This window comes from Ixodes scapularis, unplaced genomic scaffold (assembly GCF_016920785.2).
Source record: "Ixodes scapularis isolate PalLabHiFi unplaced genomic scaffold, ASM1692078v2 PGA_scaffold1__304_contigs__length_218370807, whole genome shotgun sequence".
Classification (NCBI taxonomy): domain Eukaryota; kingdom Metazoa; phylum Arthropoda; class Arachnida; order Ixodida; family Ixodidae; genus Ixodes; species Ixodes scapularis.
In genome coordinates this window covers 142124979-142148418 of record NW_024609846.1, presented here as the reverse complement: position 1 = coordinate 142148418, position 23440 = coordinate 142124979, and the positions used below count along the sequence as shown (strand labels likewise).

At 46.0% G+C, this 23440-nt stretch overlaps 2 protein-coding genes across 3 annotated transcripts in view; one reads left to right on the top strand and one right to left on the bottom strand.

The window, feature by feature from the left end:
• Positions 1 to 14461, top strand: part of LOC115318379 (serine/threonine-protein kinase mTOR) — a 164453-nt gene extending 149992 nt beyond the window's left edge. Inside the window, exons 51-54 of the mRNA XM_042290961.1 lie at positions 1826 to 1897; positions 2980 to 3057; positions 7029 to 7134; positions 14377 to 14461. Of these exons, the coding sequence (XP_042146895.1) occupies positions 1826 to 1897; positions 2980 to 3057; positions 7029 to 7134; positions 14377 to 14392 (272 nt within the window). The 3' untranslated portion in view covers positions 14393 to 14461. The remainder of the gene's footprint in view (positions 1 to 1825; positions 1898 to 2979; positions 3058 to 7028; positions 7135 to 14376) is intronic.
• Positions 14462 to 14495: 34 nt separating this feature from the next.
• On the bottom strand, positions 14496 to 22845 carry LOC8034727 (cytidine deaminase). Of its 2 annotated transcripts, none has more exons than XM_002410290.4 (5): positions 22228 to 22845; positions 20748 to 20870; positions 19566 to 19677; positions 19196 to 19250; positions 14496 to 14863 (listed from the first exon to the last, which is right to left on the bottom strand). In XM_002410290.4, the coding sequence occupies exons 1-5, from the start codon at positions 22244 to 22246 to the stop codon at positions 14750 to 14752; spliced, it is 423 nt and encodes a 140-aa protein (XP_002410335.3). In that variant the 5' UTR covers positions 22247 to 22845; the 3' UTR covers positions 14496 to 14749. The 2 variants fall into 2 exon arrangements, with proteins under 2 accessions (XP_002410335.3, XP_029833950.2); XM_029978090.3 differs by lacking the exon at positions 22228 to 22845 and adding an exon at positions 20936 to 21130.
• Positions 22846 to 23440: the final 595 nt, after the last annotated feature.

Below are 23440 nucleotides of genomic sequence, written 5' to 3'. Positions count from 1 at the left end.
GCCCATCCCCGAGCCACCGCCCACCCCATTTTTTGGGCCAATATCGATTTCCGAAAAAACACCGAGTCATCGCCCACCCTTTCAAATACCCCAGCGCGGACTCTGCGATCCGCGAACACTCATCCTACCCAAATGACGCGGCCGCGGACCTTACAGTTAGAGAACGTCCGTTACAAAGTAAAACGAAGGAGGGAAAGACACTTATTTTTGTTTACGCATTTCCTCCGTGAGCGACCCCAAAGTGGTCGTGTATCCGTGCGGAAAGAAAACGATGGAGATAACAAAATAAGAGTTTGTTAATGTAACCGCGGAGTGTTAGGTCAAAGTCTGTCTCCGCCGAAGTAAGGTCACCGCGAACCCGCTCCTTCTTCCCGCCCGTCGCGACCGCGGTTGTGCAATATTTTAGGCAAAGCCAACGTGTAAATAAAGCTTTGCTGGAACGCCCTACACAGACGTTTGCAGAGTGTCCCAACCGTGCATTGATAGCCCGCCGTGCACGGACGCACGTATGTACGCACCAAACAAAGTTGCGCAAGAGCTTGCAATTGACAAGGAGCCCGACTTGGCCCGACGCCAAAGTATTTGCCAACGCGACCGCCGACTTTCCCGCTTTCCCAGCATTGCTCTTGGTCGCTTCTTTGGTCCGCTCGCTCGCTCGCTCGCTCGCTCGTTGCGCCTGGTCGGTTCTTCTATTCTCTTGTAGACTTTTCTTTCTTTTTACTAACTAGGAGAACATAGTGGTGACATTCTTTCACGGAACAAACGTTCGCGCTATATGCAGATCGGCGGTGTTTCTAGCGCGTATGCAAGCAACGGACTTCGCTATAGTAAAATATTCTTTCGTGAGCATTTTTTTTCATAAAACAATGAAACTAAATCGAGTTTTGAGTTTGATGTATCTCTTGTGCATCAGCGCTAGATACGCAGAAAAAAATAGGCGGTTTTTTCCGCTTTTTTTCAAGTGTTTGTGCTCACCCACCGAGACATGGCCCACCCCACTTTTTTAATGAATTTCAGGCGGTAGGGGGGTGGGCGATGACTCGGGATATTACGGTATACATATATACTGTCGACACCGGTTATAACGAAATAGCGGCTACAGCAAAGCGATCACAATTTCCCATTCCTGTCTGCACTTTTTCGATGAATTTGTGTCTGTTCTTAGCGAAGGAAATTGAGTGGCTCCTGCGGATATAGTAAAGAGAAATTTTGTGATAATTAAAAACAATATTAAAGTTCAGAAAGTTAACTGAGTATTTCAAGACAGTAAAATTATTTTTCAATGCCTCCAGGTACTAACGTCGCTTGTGATGGTGGTACAAAGATGAAGGGCATTACATGCAGTGGCGGTGCTTAGAGGGCATTGAAAAATAATTTTACTGTCTCGAGATATGCAAGAGCAACATATTTGTAAGTTATCTGGGGAGATAAGCGTGAGTGATAAGTTTATTGCATTCACAGTGCCAAAAACGCTTATTTTGTCCAAGGAACGCTTTTAGTATGGTGATGTTCCATAGCGATCTTGGTGCACCTGGTTGGAACGACCCTCGAAGATTTGGAAGTCCCAAAGTGGTGATCGCCATGGCAACCGAGACCGATCAGCCAATCACCTTGAGAGATTTTGTTGTCTGTATGTTGGTATTTGTCTGTGCCCGGCTAACAGGTGGGAAGGCAATGGGGCTACTTTCCCAGATCCTGTGACTTTAGTTTGTGCGGGACACATTCTGTGCCCCCTGGTCAGCATGGTTAAGCCTGTATAATTATTTTTTTACTTTGACGAAGAAGAAGGAGTTGCTTTTCTCAAACCACTGCATTTTGCTTTCAGACATTTTGGAGACTGTGGACATTGGCTCGCAGCCAACCGCCAAGAAGGCAGTGGACACATCCGGAGTTGGAGGTTCGCAAAGTTTCTTTGTGCCCTTTTTCCGCTTTGCCTACCTCGGGATTGCGTCGACGAGCCCACGCCTCCGACGTTGTTCCGCAACAATGGCTCTTTCTGTCTGGTGGTTCACACCAACGTTGGAGCGTTTGGTTGACGCTCTCACTCAAAAGACTTTTTTTTACAGCGGAGCTGTTAAGGGCTACTTTTTCCAGGATCGTGTTAGGCATCAAACAAATGTCGACACCTGTGGTTGACACAACAGTCTGGTTGCCGCCGTCGCTCATAGATGGCGGTAGCTGTCCAGGGTGTTGTGTTTGCCGGTTGTCTGCTTGCTGCCGTCGCTCATAGATTGCGGTAACCTTTCCAGCCTCGGCATCCAGACAACTGGTTGCTGCCGTGGCTCATAGATGGCGGCAACATTTTTTCGGACGAGGAAGAGCAGAAACGGAACGAGCGGCGATGTGCGCAGCAGCGCGAATGATTCCGCAATCGTTGCGAGGCCGCTATCGCCTAAAGTTCCGCTGCATCGAGCGCTTCAGATTCCATTCCGAAAGAAGAGCACATCGCTCGCCTAGAAGGCCACCGCCGAGAACAGAAGCTACAGCTCCGCTGCTCTTCCTTCTTCACCAAAGTGGAAAGGCTGAAAGTCTTTTCTAAAGAAAAGAGAGGATGGGAGCTTGAAGTAGTGGTAAAACCGAGCGAGTTCAACATGAATACTTAAAATCGAAAGAATAAAACATCGAGGACAAGCACAGGACAACCACATTCTTTCATTTAGCAATAACGCTTATTTTTATTCCCCCTTATCTCCATTTCATATCCCAGTATATTTCCTTCCCCCTTATCACCCTATCTTAGTTAGGATCTTGTTCAGGGTGCAATTTCCCTGCCGAAAATAAACGTTGTTGCTGAATCAAAGAATGTGGTTGTCCTGTGCTTGTCCTCCGTGTTTTATTCTTTTGATTTTAAGTATGGGTGCTTGTTGTGGCATCGATAGTATGCTTGGGATTTACGGCACATCTCTGAGGAGCAGAATTGAATCTCTAGAAGTTGTATCGAAAATACCCACTATTGCTTCCTTGCACCTCCGCCGACAGATGGAGAGGCGGCCCAGCCCGAAGCGCTGAACAAGAAGGCTCTTGCCATCATCAACAGGGTCCGTGACAAGCTCACGGGTGAGTTTCCCCACCGGGAGTTTATGCTGTCTGAGTGGATGACATTGCAGGCGAATGCAGCTTACGCCGAAACCGAAACGACCTCCTCAGTTCCATCGTCCACTGTCTCGTGTCAAATGTCAGCATTACTATTGACTAAGGGTGTGCGAATACTCGAATATACGAATTCGAATTGAATCGAAAGTTCCTGAATAATTCGATTTGCGAATCGAATTCCTAGTATTCGGTCACTCAAATATTCAATATATTTGGGTAAAGACGCGCGGTCGGCGCGGAGATGACAAAAAAGCTGTTTTTTTTTCCGATGTAAGCGCCGCAATGTTAGACAGACCATGCAAGCAACACCTCTTGGTCCTACCATTCCACAAAAATCTAACGCACAGGTTAGAAAAACGAAAAGTAACGAATGCCACGAACTTTATAACACGCAGATTTACTCACGACCGTGACACAATGTGCCCTTGAATCACAACCGAAACATCCTGTTTGCGCCGCTTCCAGAGAGGAATTGTTGGGAAGCCGGCATTCCGCGCCATGCCTAATTCTTTTCACGAGTAAAGCCCCTCGTTTCAAATTGAAGTGCCGATGTAGAACACACTTGCCACACTCACAGAAATCGGCGACTGCACAATCACAGAAAGAAAACCACGTTAACCACGCCAATGAAACCAGGCGAGTTATCGTCGTCATTCTTTTGGAACTGCAAGCCGCAAATTCCGATTCGGAACGAAATGGTACGGAAAAATAGTGTGCCTAGTTTTGAGAGGCTTTCCAACCGTTCGATAGCCGCTTTTGAATTACGAACTGCGAGAAGGTGACAAAAAGACGAAAGCGTCGATCGGGATCGGGCAGGCAGGGCAGGCGTCGTCACTGTTTTGTTTGCTCGCCTTCTTTCCACGCGACAACACTACACATGCGCACTAAGCCGTTTAAAAAAAAACATTTTTTTTAAACAGCTTAGATGGAAAAAGGACGCCATAAAACAATTTTACAACGAAGAAAAAAAATTTTAGAGCTATATTTACGGCGCAAAACGAATTTGTAGTTGGCGCCCGCGGGCCCCGCGGAAAAGTGGTCTGTATTTATCACGTGACTGGTCTTTATTTATCACGTGGTGCTTGCGCTCTTTCGGAAGCTTCCTATGGCCTCTAAAAGTAACTTATTCATCTTTGTTTGAAATATAACAAAAAACCAAGACTAATAAGTAACTTTTAGAGCCCAAAGGAAACTCCTGAAAAAGCGCAAGCAGACGTGATAGACCTGTGCGCCGGTCAGACGACGGCGGCGGCGCCCCGAAGCAGACGAACTTGTGCGGCGGCGGCGACGGCGGCGTGGAGAAACGCGTTGAAGCGGCGTTCGCACAACGCTCTGCGCGCGGCGGCGACGCAGCGCGGCGGCGCGCGGGCCTACCACGTGACCAGCGGCGGCTCCCGCGAGCGCCAACTACAAATTCGTATAGCGCCGTAAATATAGCTCTAAAAATTTTGTTTCTTCGTTGTAAAATCGTTTTATGACATCCTTTTTCCATCTAAGCTGTCTAAAAAAAATGTTTTTTTCTTTTGCATGTGTCCTTTAAGTGCCAATTTTTTTTTTTTTTTCCAAAAGTAACCTTAAAGTGCCATCTTGTTTTTTTATTTTGAATTGTTATTTCTCTAGTATTACACATAAAATTTGAAAAGTTTATTACGCAAAAATTAGCGGAGGCGAAAAATATATTGGCCAACTAAAACGAGTGCTGCCATCTATGATCAGTGCCGCAAAACTACTTGGACAAGCCTGCTCGTCCGTGGAATTGAGGGCTACCGAAAAAACCACTGCACGAGCTGAGCTCGTCCAAGGCACTTAAGGGGTTAAGAGGCTTCACGGTTGCCACTCTGGCAGCCTTGGGGTTCTCCACCAATTTTTTTTAGCTAGCCAAACTAATTACATTTAATGAATACCATAAAGGTAGTAAGCTTCTGGAGGTGACATGACGCCACCAGAGGTGAAGCCGGGAGAGTCTTCCGGTTTGGAGAGACATACCCTCAATGATGACCATAACCAAAAGACACTATTGGGTGGACTTCGGCACTTTTAGACGCAATATGACCTGAAACGACCCTATGCATGACACGCAGCACTGCCAGTGCTTCCTGTCGGATTCTCCACGAAGCTTAAACGTGCACCAAGGTCCAGGCGCATAGTCTTCAGGGTCTTTAATGATTGTTGCACCACCGTTCATCTCTGTTTGTCTGCTTTTGCATCGTCTGCCGCTGCCGCTTTTCTACCAGCACTTATTTTTGCATTTGTCTGCGAGGAATACAAAACAATGTATGTACGAGGCATTAGATAGCGGATTGATGATTGCATGATAACATACTTGGGCGACGTGAATCTTCCTTCGATAAAGTTTGTGCTCAATTTATATTCTGTCATGCGCAGCTTTAGCAAACGAAGAGACGACGCCTACATTTGCAGAGTGGTAACTTCTGGCTCCTGACCGCGCATTATCCAGCTCTTTGCTCCCGGAAAACGAGTGTAAATTGAATTATGTAAAAAACATTGACATGACAAAAAAATGATTTTTTTTCTTGCTATAGCACATTGCATGCGAAAAATATGAGCAAACATTGGTGAGCTGTTTCATGGTTCTCCCAACCAATGTTCACTAGCAGATGAGAAGTGCTTCGTAGCGCTGCGCACCCGTCTTGATCTCAGCGAGCCTTTAAGCTTTTCAGAGCATTCGACGGGAGACGCTGGCAGTACCACACGCCTCATGTAGAGCCGTTTCAGCTCATTTGGTCATAATGATACTGCAGTTGCCGACCGTTTTTTTGGACTTCGATAATTCGAACTTGTTCGATATTTCGGACCTAAAGGAGGAATCGTGACTCACTCCTAGAAGTATTGCATATTCACGACCAATGCTTCGGACAGCTTGAAGTCCGAAAGTTTGATTATTTGGACAAATACTTTGCAAGCTATGAGCGGGAAACACCACCGAGAAGCGGCCATTTTGAATTCTATGGTGGCTGCAAATGGATTGGCTTGGTTTGGCAGCGCTACTTGAGTACTCCCGAGTCCTACCGCTAGGTGACGCTATGCTAGCCCTTTTTTTCCATTTAGCTACACGTCATCATCGTCATCATTATCCTTTTGCTTTGTTTCCTTCCATCCCTTCGCGCCTCCGCCCCACTTTCGAGTCGCCAGTCGCCATTTTGCGCTCGTGGATTTGCGCCTCTCTTCTCGTTATGACAACGCTGGCTTGAACGTCTTGACCCCATCTGTTCTTCTGCCGCCGCGATATGTCGTTAAAAAGGGCGGAAAGTACTTGACCATAAGGTTAGAAAAGAAGGCAGCGATTCCCAAGCTAACAGAAAGTTGCCGAACGCAAACAAAGGCATAACCTGGAGCGAGGCACTATTTGTGACTTTTTTAAGGCTGCTTGGAAGTAATAAATGCAATTTTTTCAATCTGCTGATTTTTCGGACTGCTCTGTTATTCGGACGTTTTTTCGGTCCCTGCAAAGTCCGAATAATCGGTCGGCGACTGTAGTTCGTTGATCCAGTTTTAAGGCATGAAAGAAATGGCAGAGCAGCCCCCGAAAGGCTGAGGCCCCCTGGCAGCTATCATGAACGTAAACAACAGAAAAAAGACAGGCAAGCTGGTGAACTCTCACCTTTCGAAGTTTCTGGTCTGATTAGTCTTCTTTCCGATCTGGGTTTTCATGGTAATCATGAATATGCTTGAATACGTGTTTCTCTGTTTTTGTTATGTAACTTACATTAACGTACCTACATACCTGTTACTTGGTCGCTGTTCTAATAGTTTTTGTAGACATCTTTTGGAAATGTCTCATTGCAGAGATACTATCAATTAAATTAATTAAGAAATAAAAAGAAAGTAAAGTTGCTCATACATTTCATGTTCCTCGTTAGTTAGGATATTACTAGGGAACTAAAAGTGTTTTGTTTTCTTTCCGACGCTTTCAGGGCGGGACTTTGCGCCCGACGAGACCTTGGACGTTCCGGAGCAGGTGGAGCTCCTGATCAAGCAGGCCACGTCGCACGAGAATCTATGCCAGTGCTACATAGGATGGTCAGTAGAATGCCTGGTCACACTTGGTGTTGCATTTGGGGCCACCCCAATCAAAACTCGATGCAAGGAGGAAGGTGATTTAGACAGTGGGGGCTTTCTCTGTGTTGGTGCCAGGTAACACTTGATGCCACTAAAGTCCGTTGCAACTCAAGAAGTTAGGGTGAGGGAAAGGAAGGCCGGGGAGGAGGATGCGGACGGAACACTAGAGAAGAGAGGAGAAAACCTCCTCCTCTCTCAAGCGTTTCGTTTGCTTCCTTCTCCCCGGCCTTCCTTTCCCTCGCCCGACCTTCTTAAGTTGCAACGGACTTTATCAGTCTTGTTGTGGCTGGTTGTCCCAAGATACCTCTCCTACGCCTGAGCTTGCATAGCGGGGGATCTGATCAAATGGGTAAAGGAACGTATGGAGCATGGGATGAAAGGTTTGTGGAAACCAAACATTGCTGTTTGACAATCCTTCCCCCTTCTAATCTCCTGAACCTTTTTTCTGGCACAAACTATGCATGCGTAGTTAGCTCCTGTGGTGCCTATCCTCCTTTCAATGTGGTAGCATTGAGTTTTGACCATAAGGTGAGTTATGAGTTGTGACTCTACTCAAGATTTAGTTATAACCATAAATAGACTGTAGCAGAAAGCAGTTCAAAAAACATATAGGGTTAAATTTTAAGGTATAGACACATATGTGCTGTATGCCATGGCGATAGTGAGATGCCAGAACATGTGGTTTTGAAGAGCGCAGGGCTTCGTCTGGCGGGAGTGCTGGATTTTGCTGGCAAGGAAGGAAGAACAGGAGAACAAAAGATTACAATCACAAAAGTACCATAGGTTAGAAGATTGGTGGCAAAAATCTAGAAAGCTTGGCAATGCACAAAATTGATGGGGTAGATGATTTAACGAAAGACGTACAGTGGAACCTCGTTGATATTGACTTAAAACGAAAGAAACACATAAGAGGACGAAACAGACGACACAGCTTTCAACTTGCAACTACATATTTACTGGGGCGGCTAGCCGCTCAGAGCTCGACTTCGGGAGGCGATGGGGAAAGGGGGGAGGGGGATGAGGGGAGGTGTAAGAAACACAGGGAGACCGTTGCGGGGGCGAACACAGCGGGCGGTCGGGAGTCTGGTCCGTGTCGCCTCTCTCGTGGATGACACCTCGCGTCACTTCGTGTTGTCGGAGGCGCGGCAGAGAGCGGGGGAAGGGAGGGGGGGGCGGGCGGGGGCGGGCGGGCGTCATCGGAATTCCTTGGGGAAGGCGCAAATGGACCAGAGCACAAGAGGGTCAAGCGAAAACAGAAGGCGAGAAGAAGTAAGAACAGAGGGCGGCTTTCCGGGGTTGTTTTTGTTTGCCACTGTTTTTCCAAACCTTTAAGCTCTAGTGCCGCGTGGGCTGGGGGGCTCCCCACCCTCGCAGGAAGCTAATCTCTCTCTCAGAGAGGGAAAGGGTAGGGCTAGAAAGGTTTGTTGTCGCCGACTTGATGCTTACGGATTCTATAATTTCTCTTCCGAATTGAGATCGGTGTCCCCCTATGATTTTTGTTTGGTTGAAAGGGTGTGTGCAAGAGGAGCAGTTTTTTGCGTGGACAACAACCGGATGCACGGTTTTTTACGTCTTCCCAGCTTTTGTGTTCAGAAGCGCTGGTGCTGCCAAGCTCCCATGGGAACACATGTATTCATTTCCTGCTTAGTGCAGTTGCTTTCCCGGTTCTTGCGTTCAAAAAGCCGCCGACATAGCGCAAATGTCCCCGGCCGATTCAAACAACAGACCGATTCACATACAAATTAATCGCGCGGCGACATGTCAGTCGTCGCGCACATTCACAGGGAGAAAGAGACGATGAACGGCGAAGATCGACCAAACCACTGCGCAGTGGTACCATTGTCCGTCCAAGAGCTAATGCGGCAGTTGTCGCTGCGGTTGTGTCGCTATCACACTAATACAGAAAAGAACCGTGTGCAGATGCTGGGTGCTGCACGAGACAGAACACCGAGAGAGGCTTAGCGCGAAGCACCGCTACCTTTACTAATCCAAGGCACAACGAAAGTGTAATCCTGCTAGACGAGTCCCAAGCTTGCAAAGGAGCGTTTGCCCGCGTCCTCGTCCCCGCGCACTCGCACACAACGCTTCAATACACCGCAGGTGCAAAAAGGTCTCGCCGGATGGGAGGCTGGATGGATGTGTGGGACAGAGCACAGTGTGCTTGACGAGTTTCGACAGAAGCTTCTCAACACCGACCTGAAGGAGTACCGTAACCTGTAGTGCGTCAGCCGGGAACAGTTCCTGCAGCTTTCTTTGTGCATGAAACTAAAAGGACAAAAACAAACCAGCGAATGGACAGAACAGACAAAACGAAACGTGCCACGTTTCTTTTGCTTGTCAAAGAAACAAGAAGTGTGCTGTTGCCAGACAAAACATTTTTCGAGTCAACCCCCACCGAAAGTTTGTGAAAAACTGACCGAAAAAGTCGAGGGCCTTTTCATTCACTCACAGAATTTTTTACTTCAAACGCGTTTAGTCTGGCAACAAAATATATATTGCTTTTGACTAACACACAACACGAGCTTGGTGCATTATTGTGCCTAGCTCTGTTTTACTCATTTGCCGGTTCGTGTTGTCGCACGGTTCTTGGTTCCAGACGTGAGAGAAGCTGCAAGAACTTCACCTGGCTGATGCGCTGCAGGTTCTGGTACTCCTTAGTGTCTGTGTGAAGAAGCTTCCGACAAAACTCGTCTAGCACGCCGTGATCTCCTGCACGTGCACGACAGCCTGTCATCCAACAAGACCTTTTTGAGGCTTTCGTGTACCGAAGTGTTGTGCACAATTGTGCGGGGACGAACCGACATCGGCATTGCTCTTCACAAACCCAGGAATCCATCGCCCGACCACGTTTCAGTCGCCCAAAGCGCCACGTGAAAATCACCAGCTTATTCTGAACAAATTTGAGTTCACATCAACAGATGTTTACAAACGTTTTCTGGACGTATTTGAGATCCCGCCTACGAAGTTTTACGGTGCATTTATTTCAGTTTACGCCTACAAATGTTTACAAACTTTTTCCGAGCCAATTTGAGTTCACACTTACGAGCGTTTGCATAAAATGAATTGTTTCATGACAGTTGCTATCTGCCTCATCTCTAGCATTCTCTTTCCTTAAGTTTTCCCGTATGATACGTTTTATTTCCCCGGTTCCCTGAAAAACGTATCAACGGGGTTGTACTGTAATTAATAGTAAAATCTAAAGGGGAGGGTTGTAAATGTTCCTAGGCAAGGTAACGCAAGCTACCGCCTAATACAAAGGGGGCAGCCAATATCATTCATCCATTCGTTTACCCTACGATGGAAGACACGTGCTTGCTTGAAGCGTTTCGTGCCCCACTACAAAAAGGTTCTCTTCACAATTCCTCGCAAGAGCGCAGTGTTTGGCGAGAGACAGAGAAGCGAGGTAAACTAATTTTGATATAACCAAGGGCTAATGGAGGGTACGAGGTTTGTCTCAATTAAATCAGAGTATGGCCTTAAAGGGGTAGTGAAACGAAATTTTAGCGCCGATCTTGTTGCATAAATATGGGCTAGGGACAGGCACCACCTCGGAAATATAAATATTGCGCTGTAAAACACAGGAGAACTAATTTTAAACATAATTAAACGATTTCAAATTCTCATCTGGTGGATGGGGGGAAGTTCTCGTGACATCACTTGTGCCAAAATAGCAGCGCCGTTCTGCGGCAATACGGCGTGCCGGCAGAATTCGCCTAGGCCTGAACGCGTTTGCAAAGCCTTGGCGGAGAAAGCCAAAGCGTAGTTGGCCACAGTGAGCGCGTTCTCGTTGCGGCTCTTTGCACGACACGGCCCGAGCATGCTTCTGGCACGGCCGGTATCAAGCCGACGTTAAAAAGGATATGTTTGAACTACGAGGGTGTCAGCAAGAGCCACGCAAATGCCAAATACCTGTTCACACTGGGAGCGGACACGCGCGTTTGATCGAAGTGCTGGATTCGCTCTGTTAGACCGCGTTTCGGTAAGCGCTTCTGGACCGATCTTTTACGATTGCAACTCGATACTGACATGACACTCGGCAAAGAAAGGTTAGACCGACATCGCGTAGCTCCCACGAACTGCTATAGCTCGACACTGACGTAGCGTCGAGTCAGAATAAAAATGGCATACTAATAACAGAGTGTACTGTCGTGAGCAAAAGTCTGGATAACACGGGAGCGCCGACCGAATTGCATCGCCGCGCTCCCTGACGGCACGGCGCCTGGTGCCGAGACCCGCGCAATGCGCACGCGCGTCCTTTCTTATCTGCTGGCCCACTTGTTCGCTCGCTTCAACGCGATGCGCTCCTGAGCGATTAAATGGGCGCTAGGTGCCGCCCTGGGAACCAAGATGCCGATAGCCTCGCTCACCGCTCTGGACGAGCTCGCGTGCTCCGCGACTTGGCGACGCGTTAAAAACTGTCGCTTCCCTCCATTTGTTATTTTTAAGCTTCCCCCCAAATTTGCCCCGGCTACAATGCAAACAGCTGCTGCTCGATTTATTATGCACGCGTTGTAAAGGGTCAAGAAGTCAAGAAAACAACGAGAAAAAAAAACATGGTGCTGGCCACAAATTCTTAGCATGGTTGTTCGCGAAGCGACCTTAAAATGTTCAGTTTGACATCAGCTGTGATGACTTGTACCGGAAGCCATAAAATAAAGCGGCTATACAACGATTTCCGGACATTGGCCAAATAATTATAGGAGTTGTTGTCCTACACTTCTAAAGTAAAGAACTGAAAAGCGATTTAGTCTGTGTGCCCTAATTATAATTTTAAACAATAGCAAAGATTCAAGTTTCCGGCACCCCTAAACTCTCTAAATGACGTGCTCAGTGACGTCGACGTGAGGATGTACCTAGTGCCACTAAATAAGCTACGCTTCAGAGTAACGACACTTCGCCATATTGTGTCTTAAAACCATGGTTGCCAGTTATCTGAAGCTTTATCTGAAATCACAGGAAACCCTTCTCCGCCCTATACAAATGCCTAACAGTTCGCGGCAGAGCGAAGCAATCTTAGATGACCTTCCTAACACCAACTCTAATGCTGAGGAAGCCTCCCTTATGAATCAGGACGATCGGCAGCTGTGTCTGCTCTGCATACGAGCCAAAATGGCGGCGCCCACAACAATGTCGGGGAACGGAGTGCCGATACTCTAAGCGCAGCTCATTTAGTGGCTCTAGATGCACCGGTTTCCGCGCGCTCTCCCCAAGGATGTTTACTCTTTCTCTCCCTGCTGTTCTTCGTGAGGCGTTGAGCTGCAGCGATCCCCGCGTCACCGGCACGGCGGCCTTCCCATGGCCGCCGCGCACGGCTGCAGAGGGGGAAATATTTCCATTTCTGCTTTGCGATTACACAAGAGAATTGCAACATTATGCGGGAATGTGATGCTTTTTCGATTCTTTCGGACGCTATCAACAATATAAAAATTACAAGCCACCCAAACTGAACCAGCACCTCTTTTTCCTTCCTTTTTGTTTCTTGTGTTTTCTTGGCAGGGGGGGTTGAATAAATATTTGTTTCTTATTTGGCGTTTAATTTTTGCTCGTCATTCACCACTTTACCGCGCGTGCATGATCATTCGGAAGGAAGCCCAAGGCTGCCTCGAGTACGCGAATACAGGTTTTACAATTCATTGCGGCTGCATCAACGTAAGCGACAGTTTTTAACGCGTCGCCGAGTCGCGGGAAAGATATGTGCGAACGGCGCGTGCCGCGGAGCACGCGAGCTCGTCCAGAGCGGTGAGCGAGGCTCTCGGAATCTTGGTTCCCGGGGCGGCACCGAGCGCCCACTTAATCGCTCAGGAGCGCATCGTGTTGAAGCGAGCGAACGAGTGGGCCAGCAGATAAGAAAGGACGCGCGTGCGCATTGCGCGGGTCTCGGCACCAGGCGCCGTGCCGCCAGGGAGCGCGGCGATGCAATTCGGTCGGCGCTCCCGTGTTATCCAGACTTTTGCTCGCGACAGTACATACCGAGTTGCCAAGGTAATCCGTATGGCGTTTATTTGAGCTCTATATCACACAAAACAAGGAGATAGAATCAATGAGAGTCCAATGAGAGTCCCTTTTCGACGACAGCGTTCGTCACCGCTGTCTCGGAAAACAAGGAGATCGAGATGACAAGGGGAAAATATTGACCTCTGAAATTTAGTTCAGGGACCAAACTACTCATCCGGTAAGGGTCCACAAGGGTCGCGCGGGCATATTCCATTCAGCAGGCCAGCCGGTCATGGACAGACGGTCTTGGCCAAGGACCGCCGGTGCAACGGTGCGCAGAGTCGATGTTGCTGCTAGGCCTACTATATTCTGCCGAGCTCGCTCGGTCGGCAGAATCGTGGCTGTTGTAGCTCTTTTCGTGTGTTTGTGGATCCTGCGTTCTTGATCGTCGTGGTCTGTTTTAAGCACTCCTTCCTTTTTTCTTGCTGGTTGAAGTCGGGACGCACGAGAAGCGCACGAAGAAAAATAAATGTCCGTTGGTGGCCGATACCAAGTAACTGAGCGACGCTGTCGGCCTTGTTGATTTGATCGTAAAAAGTGCGTAAGACAGCTTCGGAGCTGTCGTAGGATTCTGTCGTAACCTGCGCAAAGGTTACGACAATTTCGTTTCGAGAGCACGGGTTTTCTCTCAAATTTGTCGTACGCACTTTTTTCGTCGTGAATTCGCTTTGAGAATCCGGCCTCAGAGCTGGTTTTGTCAGTGCTGCCGTGGTTGCCGACTTGCCGTGGTCCCGTGGTGCAGCGTGCGTGCAGCCCTTGCACATCTCAAACGGCCACGTTGTCACAGGTCGTAAATCGTCGACGCGCCACCAAGTGGCAACGCTCGTAACCACAACATTCACGCCCTAGCCTTTCCCGACTGGCACAAGTGACGTCACGAATGCGCCCAATATCCCAAGACGCATCGCGCTCTCCGATGGCCGATTTTTGAGCGCGCGCCCAATCGGGCCCATCAGGGTGAAAAATATAGCCATCCGTTCAAAATACAAACGCGCGATTATGATTTATGAATATCATTGATCATATTGAACCTATTTCTGACCATAATAGGTGTATTTCAAGTTTCGCTTCAGTATCCCTTTAATAGTAAACACTTTGAAATGGTACAGTGTTTCGATATTGTCCACTGCAAGAACAGACTTTTTTTCTTTTTTTTTTTACAATGCATGATTGGTGTTTGAAATCTTTTTTATATGTATTTTTTACCAGGTGCCCATTTTGGTGAGAGCTGCCGAAGGGGCCGCTGTCCTACAAGTGTTCCTGGAGTGCTGAAGAAGCTCGAGTTTGCACCAGAGGGGAAATGATTTTTTTAAATGAATAGATGTGGGTAGAGGGCTGGATGGCACACTTTATTTCAGAAATAAGGACTGATACTTGAGCACGTCTGTTGCAAGATACTATTGTGTAAATCACATTTCTCTCGCTGATGGCTGAATAAGGCTAAAAATAAATGGTATGTTTCGATTCTTTTTTTGAGGGATCCTTTTGGGTTTTTATTTTAAAGCGAGGTAGATCAAAGTGCCTTTTTATTTTTAAGGCACCCTTTTTTTTTTAATTTTTGGTGTCTTTCCTTTATCTTGAATTATTTTGCAGGCAGGTCACTACCAGTGAATGCAAAGGGCAGAAGTTCATCCACTCTCTTCGCTAAAACTTGGCCACTGTTCCCAACGGCATACACAACGATGTCGGGTCCAAACTGGAAAAACAAGAAAATACTTTACTTGTTGGCAGAATTACACAGTTTCAGCAATCTGATTGTAATCACGGCTAGCCTGGGCCATCGCGGTCTGTAACCTCATTCAACCCCTTAACCGTTTTGGACGAGCCTAGCTCGTCAACATGGAGCAGTCCCCAAACTGTGCGGGACGTGTGTACCTCATCTGCTTTCCCCGATTCACGCACTCAACTGTCTTGGACAAACCAGGCGCGCTCGTGGCTTGGTTTGAGGCTCTGCCAACAGATGGCAGCACTAAATTTTTGTTAAATTTTCTTCTAGTCTATTAGTGGCTAGAAACTTGATTTTGAATGCAACAAATGTAATTTTGAAGAAAACAATTAAGCAGTTGAGGATCATTCCCCACAACTAGAACGGTTAAGGGGTTGATTGTGGGAAACAGCATTATGCCTCACTTTACGATCGGACCTTTTAGTCATGATACAGGTTTGCTGGTGACTCTTCATAAATCCAAAAACCTGAGACCGAGGAACAGATGAAAAAGTGACAAACACCCTGTGTATCTTAAAATAGTGGATTGATAGGCTAGTTGGTTGTCAACAGACTGGGTAAAAGAGTAGCGCATAAAAGACTGGACACAAAGGAAGCAAAACAGGAATAGCGCTAACTTGCAGCTAAAAGGTTTATTGAAAAATTCTACCCAGCAAACATGTTGCGCACACGTGTGGCACAACGTGGCAGCTATCTTGATGAATAAAGATGACACCGCGTCCATACAAGAAAACAACAAAGTTCTCTTCATGATTCGAGGCAGCCATAGAAACACTTGTCATGATCCATGCACACATAAACATTTTAGTTGCAAGTTTGCGCTCGTCCTGTGTTTTCCTACTTCTGTGTCCACCACAATATCTATGTCCACCCTCCAGTGATGTGATTGCTGCGCCAATTGTGCCAAGGGGCTAACCCTGATACATCCTGCTACATCTTACCAAAATATGGGAAATCTACGCCAAGCCTGCGCCAAAGGAGCAATTTCGGTCCTTTGGCCGAAATTGGTCCTTTGGCCTTTCAAAACCGAAACTAAACTGAGTACCCTAGTTGATCATGCGTGAGCTACTTGGCGCAAGCGGCCGCATGACACAAATTACCCTGCATCCTTCGTCCATTCGGTCTTGCATGGTTTTTTCCCCACCGTCTCTCGTTTCGCGCTCTCGTCGTCTCGTAGGTCTTGCCTCGCGTCTTTTTTAAATTTTTTCACCGATAGATGCAAGCGTGCGCAGACGCTTTGACGCTAACATGCCAGGTACCAGCCATGCCGTCATGCTGTGAAATGAAACCATGTTTTCGCATGGCGGGAGTTACTTTGTGAGCTGAAGCACTCGCTCCTGAAAGCAACGGCCGTGGCAAAACTATATTTGGTCCCTGCCTACCAGTCACCGTGGTCGCATGACATCGGGAGTTGCCTTCCCCACGTCGCTGCAGATATGGCGCTTTCTAAACTGAAACGTAAGTACCGTCATATGTTCATCAACATTCCTGTTCTTGTTTAAATCATACACTACTGCAAAAATCCTTCTTTAACTCAAAGACTACTGTGTCGAAGTACTGATTATAGATAGGCTTCTCTCGGTGGGCTTTCTTTCGAGAGGGACCCCGGTACATGTAAAATCTGCCACGATAAGAAAGTTGGAGAGGTGAGCTAAAGCAAATAAGGCAATATCTGCATGCTGAACCCGCACAGTACGCTTGTTTGTCTCAAGCTCAGTCGTTGCACAAAGCGCTCCAAGAACTTTTTGACCCTGGCTCGCAACGTCGTGCATCGATGCGCTCACATTCTTTTTTTCTGTGTGTTTAGCTTGTACCTCACCTGCCGGCTTGGCAAGGACGCGCCGCTGGACATTTTTTTTGGTCGTATGCTGGTCAGTTACATTTTGCATACAATTGTGGAAACCAGTTGGCGACGGAGTGGAGTGGCATGGTTTCGGTTCCGATCGAACAGTCGTTTCCGCTCGTGCGACGAAGCACGTGCAAGCTGCCGAAGTTGCCCTCACTTGATTGCGAACATGATTGCACTATAGAGGCATCAGCCGGGACGCTTGCAATCCATTGCTTTACGTTTGCTTACTTTTGACAAGAATCTGGCTCCTCGGGAACCAGTAAAGCGGCGGCAAGCGGTTTTTCAGAATTGCTCGGCAACACCTACAGCACTGTACACTTGTGGGATGTTTCTTTGGAGACATTGAAAATGGACATTCATTACTTGCCGAAGGCAAAGCGGGGCTTGCAGCAGCCTTGCAGAAAGTTTCGAAAAGCAAATAGAAAATCACCCACTAGTTGTAATGCACTATTTTCTTCTGTACAATTTCGCATTGCACTGCATTAGTTACGTGTTTCATCAGTTTATTATATTATATAGTTTATTATATTACATAGTTGACCTAGTAGTGTGATATTTACAACAAAGCTGGTCATGTTCAAATAAATTTAATATGTGCAGTTTGGTTATCTATAATGGGTTAGTTATATATATATATATCATTTAACTGAAGCATTGCGAAATGTGTCATGTTATTGGCATTTTAGTTACATGTTGAAAGACTCCCAGTTGCTCAACTGGACCATACTTTGTTTATTGCGGTGAGCAAAGTGCGTTTTATTTGTACAGCACTTAAAACAAATATTTTTATTTTTCGAAGAATATCAGCTCCAAAAGCCACTTTTGCTACTCCAAAAGCCATGTTTACAGCTCCAAAACACTGTTTTTGCTACTCTGAAAGGTGCTCCAAAACGGCTTAGGCCAATCACATCACTGACCCTGTGTATGTTTGTTCCCTTTTCCATTTGCTTGTCATCACGAAATCCTTTTGATTTTAAACCTTCTTGGTGAAGACATTGGATACTGCCTATAAGTCGCTTTGATTCATATTTAACCAGTATAACAAAAAGGACAACATATCCATACTAAAGAATAAGTGCTATACTAATCTGTTCCCAAACTGTGGCAAAGGGATGAGAGGAACTTGTACCACAAACAAACAATTGAATTTAAGCAGCTCTGAATATAATAATTTAGGTGCCTCGTATTATTTTTGGGCCCAACTTGCACCCTTAGCATTTGTGAGGGTTTTCTTTTTATTTGTCTTTAAACAAAATAGGAACTGAAAAAGTTAGGTGAAGTTTTTACAGAGAGAACAAATGTGGAACTCAGCTTTGTATGAATGGTGCTCGGCAGCACTGCCGCAGTTCAAGTACAAAGCTCACCAAACTTGTACAGAACACGAGAAATGTGCGTTTTTTCTGGCTGCGCTCTCCTGGAAGAAGCTGAACAACGGCTCCTTCACGTGTTCCGTTCGAGTTTGGTGAGCACTGTGCGTTCTAAATAAGCCACCGGCCTGCTATTGTAGGCATTGCCTTTTGGGGGGGACAGTACCAAAAAAAAAAAAAAAATCCTGCAAAAATAAGTTGATTTTGAAAAATGCCATATTTACATCCACCAGTATCTAGAGAGCATTCTCAAAAAGTTTCATTAGTTTACACTGCATAGTAAATTTTTTATAAATTATTTTTAACCCACCGATGCTAAAGGAAAGGTAGAGGTTGGAGCACTTTGAACGCATTTTTCTACATTCCACTTTTTGGCAAAACTTCGCATTAGGAAAACTTGTTCTCCTATTACACAATAGAGAACTATCCTTCAGTTGTTTTGTAGGATAGAATTTTGTGAGGAACATACCTGGCCAGTTAGTATTTCTACTTTAACATTCTTTTATGCTAAAAAAAAAAAAAAACTACATTTGTGAAAGAGTGCAGACATGAAAAACATTTTTTAAATCTTCATATGAAGTAATACTTATGAAAAACAATGCAATATAGCAAAGTAACTAGCTGGGTATGTGCTATGGGTATTACTATAACTATATTACACATAAAAATCACAGACTTTTATATTTCGAAACAATAGTTTTTCCTAAGCGAACACATTGACTTCCATATTGTAACAAGTTTCAGAATTGACATAAGAGAATGAAATTTGGTAGGGATGGTCTTGCAACTCGTATAAACTTCCGCTGCGAATTTGGTTGAAATCAAGCAAGTAGTAGAGAAGTTGACTTTTCTGGGTTGTCAACTTTTGTACCACTTGCTTGATTTCAACCAAATTTGCAGTGGAAGTTTATATGAGTTGCAAGACCATCCCTGCCAAATTTCATTGCCTTATGTCAATTCTGAAACTTCTTACGAATGTTACAATATGTTACAACCTTAAGGAACGTGTCTGGACAGGACATGAGCAATGTTGCTCATAAACCAGTCCTGTGTGTCTTTCATAAAGAGATTGTGGTCGTGACTTGCCTCTAGAATAAACTGCCGGCAGTTTCCACATGGCATAGTGAAGTCCTTCATATTCCTAAATGAGAGAAGGGGAATGCCACTCATTAAAAGTAATGACACAGTCTTAGCAGAGAAGGCCACCTGGTGGAGCGTCTCTCCCCAAACTACACTCCGAGAATCTGTCATCTTCAACGCATATATCCAAGTCCCAGCGTTATAGATTAGTACCGGTTCCATAAAACAGCCCCCCCCGCCTCGTCTTCAGAAGACCTCTTTGAGGACGTATTGCCACTCACTGGCTGTAGGAACATGTCTATACACTTGTTCCTAATATTTATGACTTTGTTGACAATGGTTGCAATAAAGAAAGTATAAAGGGTACAAGACTTACGACGCGACAGCCATTGCCTTGAAGTATCTGCGGCCTTCCGATACCGCCTTTACAATTGCAGTTCTCTCTGCACATATGGTCAGCCCATAGCTGGCGTTCTCCACGTTGCATCCTAAATTTGTGGACCAGAATTTTCGTTATTGGGGACATGCTTGTACTGACAAAATTTCATCCATAATTTTGTTGTGGGCACGTGCTGAAGGCGAGCATTCCAGGGATTTGTACGACGCCCCCAAAAGGGGCAATGCAACAATTTTTGTATTTTGCGGAAATACCGCTTGGAACGAATCCCTGATGTTAATGATCTATGAAACACACGTTAGTTCCTCACCACATGGAATAGAAGTCGCAGAAAAAAAATTGAAAGAAAACAAGCAGCGCTCACTTTCTCAACTCGTTGCCAGAACAAGCGGCCGCATGTTCTGGAGCCAATTATAGGCCACCAATGTTAGTCAAACCCAAGCGCTGGAGTTGGCAAAGCACATAGATAGATAGATAGTTTATTTAGTGCCGGTCAACAGCCGTGAGGCCTACAGGACAGTACACTTTGTCATGTTTCGCACACATGACACACACAGAGTTCCAGAGGTTATGGTTGGCGGTTTTCGTCATTGCAGCGATTGGACACGGGCCATACCCGAATGCTTGTCGAGCTGTTGATCATCCCGAGACCAAATTGAGTGCTCACGTAATGCTCGGGTCCAATCTATGAGCCACATTCAAATATCGTCACTGGGGGATACTGCGATTCCCCAGCTACGTCGTCAAGTTTTGATAAGGAGAGTTTGAAAGAAAATGCTCGCTTTTGTCCTTGGAATTACACCGTAACAAAGAAGTTTCTTGGTAAGTCGCATTGCGTGCAAGTGTGCTGGGGTCCCACTAGTGCCAGTAAGCATGTGTAAGGTAAAAAACATTTCAAGCCAATATCGTTGCACGGCTCCTTTAAATGTGTCGTGCAGTAAGTGTTATGCTGGCACTAACAAAATGGCAGCTGCAGCAGTGTAGAGCAATTTTCTGGGCAACGATATCGCCACTATTTCTGGGCCTGTTGAGGTAGTGTCCTTTTCGCAAATAGAAGAAATTTATGTAGTAAATGAATGTTGGTGTTTTAAGAGGTCACATGCATTAGCTCGGAGACAGATATGAATACATAATTTTGCACATTATACTGTTGATCATTACCTGTGTATATAGTCCCGTCTTCGCACAGTAGAGCCGCCCCCACTTGCACCTGGCTGTACGGGCAGTATGCGTTAGCCCGTACCTCTTGCGACAAATGGACCAGCTTCTGTACTGTCTTGTCATCTGCGATGGAGATGTATGCGTGTTTTGCGCTTGAACAGAGACGTCGGGCAAAACTGAAGCCTCACCCATGTCCAAAACGCATGTTTGGTTGTTGCTTTCTGTTCCGTAGAAATCATTAGCACATGTCTTCTTCTTCCTCTTAGAACTATAATTCATTTAAATAGTTGTGAAGGTATTTCCCAAGTCCAAAGGATGCGACGCCACCCGGCGGAAAAAACTTGAAGGAGTTAAGCAGGGAGCTTTACCCATGCAAGTGCGCCGCGAAAGCTGGCGCTGCCTGGCGGCCAAAATGTGAAACGGGGGGAAAGGAGCTCAAAATTATAGAAGTTAATAACTCAGAAATGTAGGGAGTAAATTATTATGCCACTTGCTTTGTCTTTCAATCTTTGGCGTTCTTATTGGCCAATGGCGTAATCTCGTTGCGCAGCGATATAACGGGGACTTTTCGACGCCCTGCACTAGCGATGGGGGGGGGGGGGGGGGGAGGGGGGGAGAGTTTAGATTTCCTCCTGTCTGTCCTTTTGATATTCGGGGATATACTCCCAAATATCCTTAAAGTTTAGAGTACCTTGCCAAAGCAAAAAAAAATAAAAAAAAAAAAAAAGCTTGTTTCTTTTTCGCTTAGCAGTAGGACCGGCTGTGGGTACTACAGAAAAAAATTAAATAAAATAATAATGTACACACCTTGACGAACGGAATTCTCAGTCATGGCCACGAAGTTCCGTTTTAGCAACCACGGTGACTTTCCCGCGGGGACACCAAAACCGCACTGCTCAACGCGATCTATTTGTAGTACTCTCGGAGTGCGATTTGTGGCAGCTGCACACCAGCAGCTGCACGGGTGGCACTTCCGTCGAACCAGATGTTTTGACGTTTGTTTTTGTACTGATTTATTTGTCCATATATGTATACGTAAGCGCGCCTCTGGAAATGTGTGCTTTAAAAGGAAAACAAAAGTGAGTGAAAATGAATGAACTCCCGTACTGAGTGAATTTTATGAAGACGTGACGAGACAAGCACTCGCATCAAACCTCTCCAAAACATCCAGTGATAAGCCGAAAAGGGTTTTGAGGTCAAGAAGTGCACGATCAGGCCGGAATTCGATGAAGCAGATAACTTGGGTAAGGTATATAACGTCGCGTGACCGTTGTTGATGGCCCATACAGACCGCAAATAGGTTTTGCGTTTTCTTCTGACGACGTTCGTTGGCAAGACGCATTGTCGGGTCTTTTCATTCCGCCGCGCGCGGCACAACCGAAACCGAAAACGTCCGACCGAAATCAAAACTGCCGTCAACGTCGGTTGTAGTAAATATACATAAAGCTCCGCAAATATAAAACTCACGATAGAACTTTACCTGGAACTTCCTGGCCCATGATGCGAGAGATAAAGCCGACGGGGCGTCGATCCTGCAGTGGCGGAACGAGGAAGAGGCGTGTGGGTCGCACACTTGCCGAGGTCGCACTTGCTTGAAGTCTTTATCTGGGAAGTTTTGCAACGGGATGTCCTCTCATCGTTTTTACAACGCGATAATCTTCTCTGTTCGGGCTCTGCTATCTGACTCCGCGGTAAGGTATGCAGAGATCTCGATGAAATGCAGGGTTAATTAAAGGAAGCGCATTGCGGAGAGCAAGTCTGCTTCTTGCCCAGGAGTTGAGTTGACGTCGCAACGACGCCGAGCTCTAAATGACTTTGATTGGAAGAATAGTGGGTAGACCTCAATGGTAGATGCCTCGAGGACTACACTTTTTTTTTTTTTTTCGGTTAATAAGAGCTTGGCGTTTTGATATTATTGCAGCCCAAGAAGCAGACGAACTTGCACTCCGCATACCGTTTGATTGCTCCGAGACATTTGAGCGTTTTAACTTTGTCGTTGAACGGGCGTAGAATTTATGCATAGACGAGTCATTGCAGCAAATCCAACGCTAAGCGAGCGCCCCGCCACTTTACGCACCGTAAGTCGCTGAGCCCAATCAGAGAGTCACGTGCTTCATCTCGGCTCTCGATTGGCTCCGATCGCTCGCAGCGTCCGCATCAAAGCTGTAAACACACTTTTTTTTTTTTTTCGTAGCGCCCGCGGCGGGTTATTTTAAGATACCTTGCGCGTGCGGCATACGCGCGCGGACGAAATGGGCCTCGTGTATGGAGGCCGGAACACGCAAAACTAATTCCATCGTTTAAAAAAAAAAAAAAAAAAAAAAAGTTTACATTGTGTTTAAAAAATGCTTGCACGTTTTATTTCGAAGCGCGGTTTCTGATGTAGCGCTGGAGGAATCACACATTCAAAACTATTTTCACACATTGAAAACAATTTTTCTCCGCCAACAAAACAAAATTTGCAGCCCATTTCTTTTTTTTTTTCTTCTCCACAGTACTGCATGTTTATTAAAAAAAAAAAAAAAAAAAGTGTGATGCTCATAAAAAAAAAGTGCAATGCTCACAAAAACAAAAAGCTAGGGGTGTGCGAATATTGAATTTTTCCAATACAAATTGAATACAAATAAGACGAAAAATGGGCTTCGAATATTGAATCGAATATATAACTAGTAAACAAAACTTACAAAAGATGT

Coding starts and splice junctions, on each gene's coding strand:
- LOC8034727 (XM_029978090.3), bottom strand. CDS start 21,026: ATGAATTATAGTTCTAAGAGGAAGAAGAAGACATGTGCTAATGATTTC. Junction 19,678..20,747: donor AGACGGGACTATATACACAG/GTAATGATCAAC, acceptor CCACAAATTTAG/GATGCAACGTGGAGAACGCC. Junction 19,251..19,565: donor AAGGCAATGGCTGTCGCGTC/GTAAGTCTTGTA, acceptor TCTCTCATTTAG/GAATATGAAGGACTTCACTA.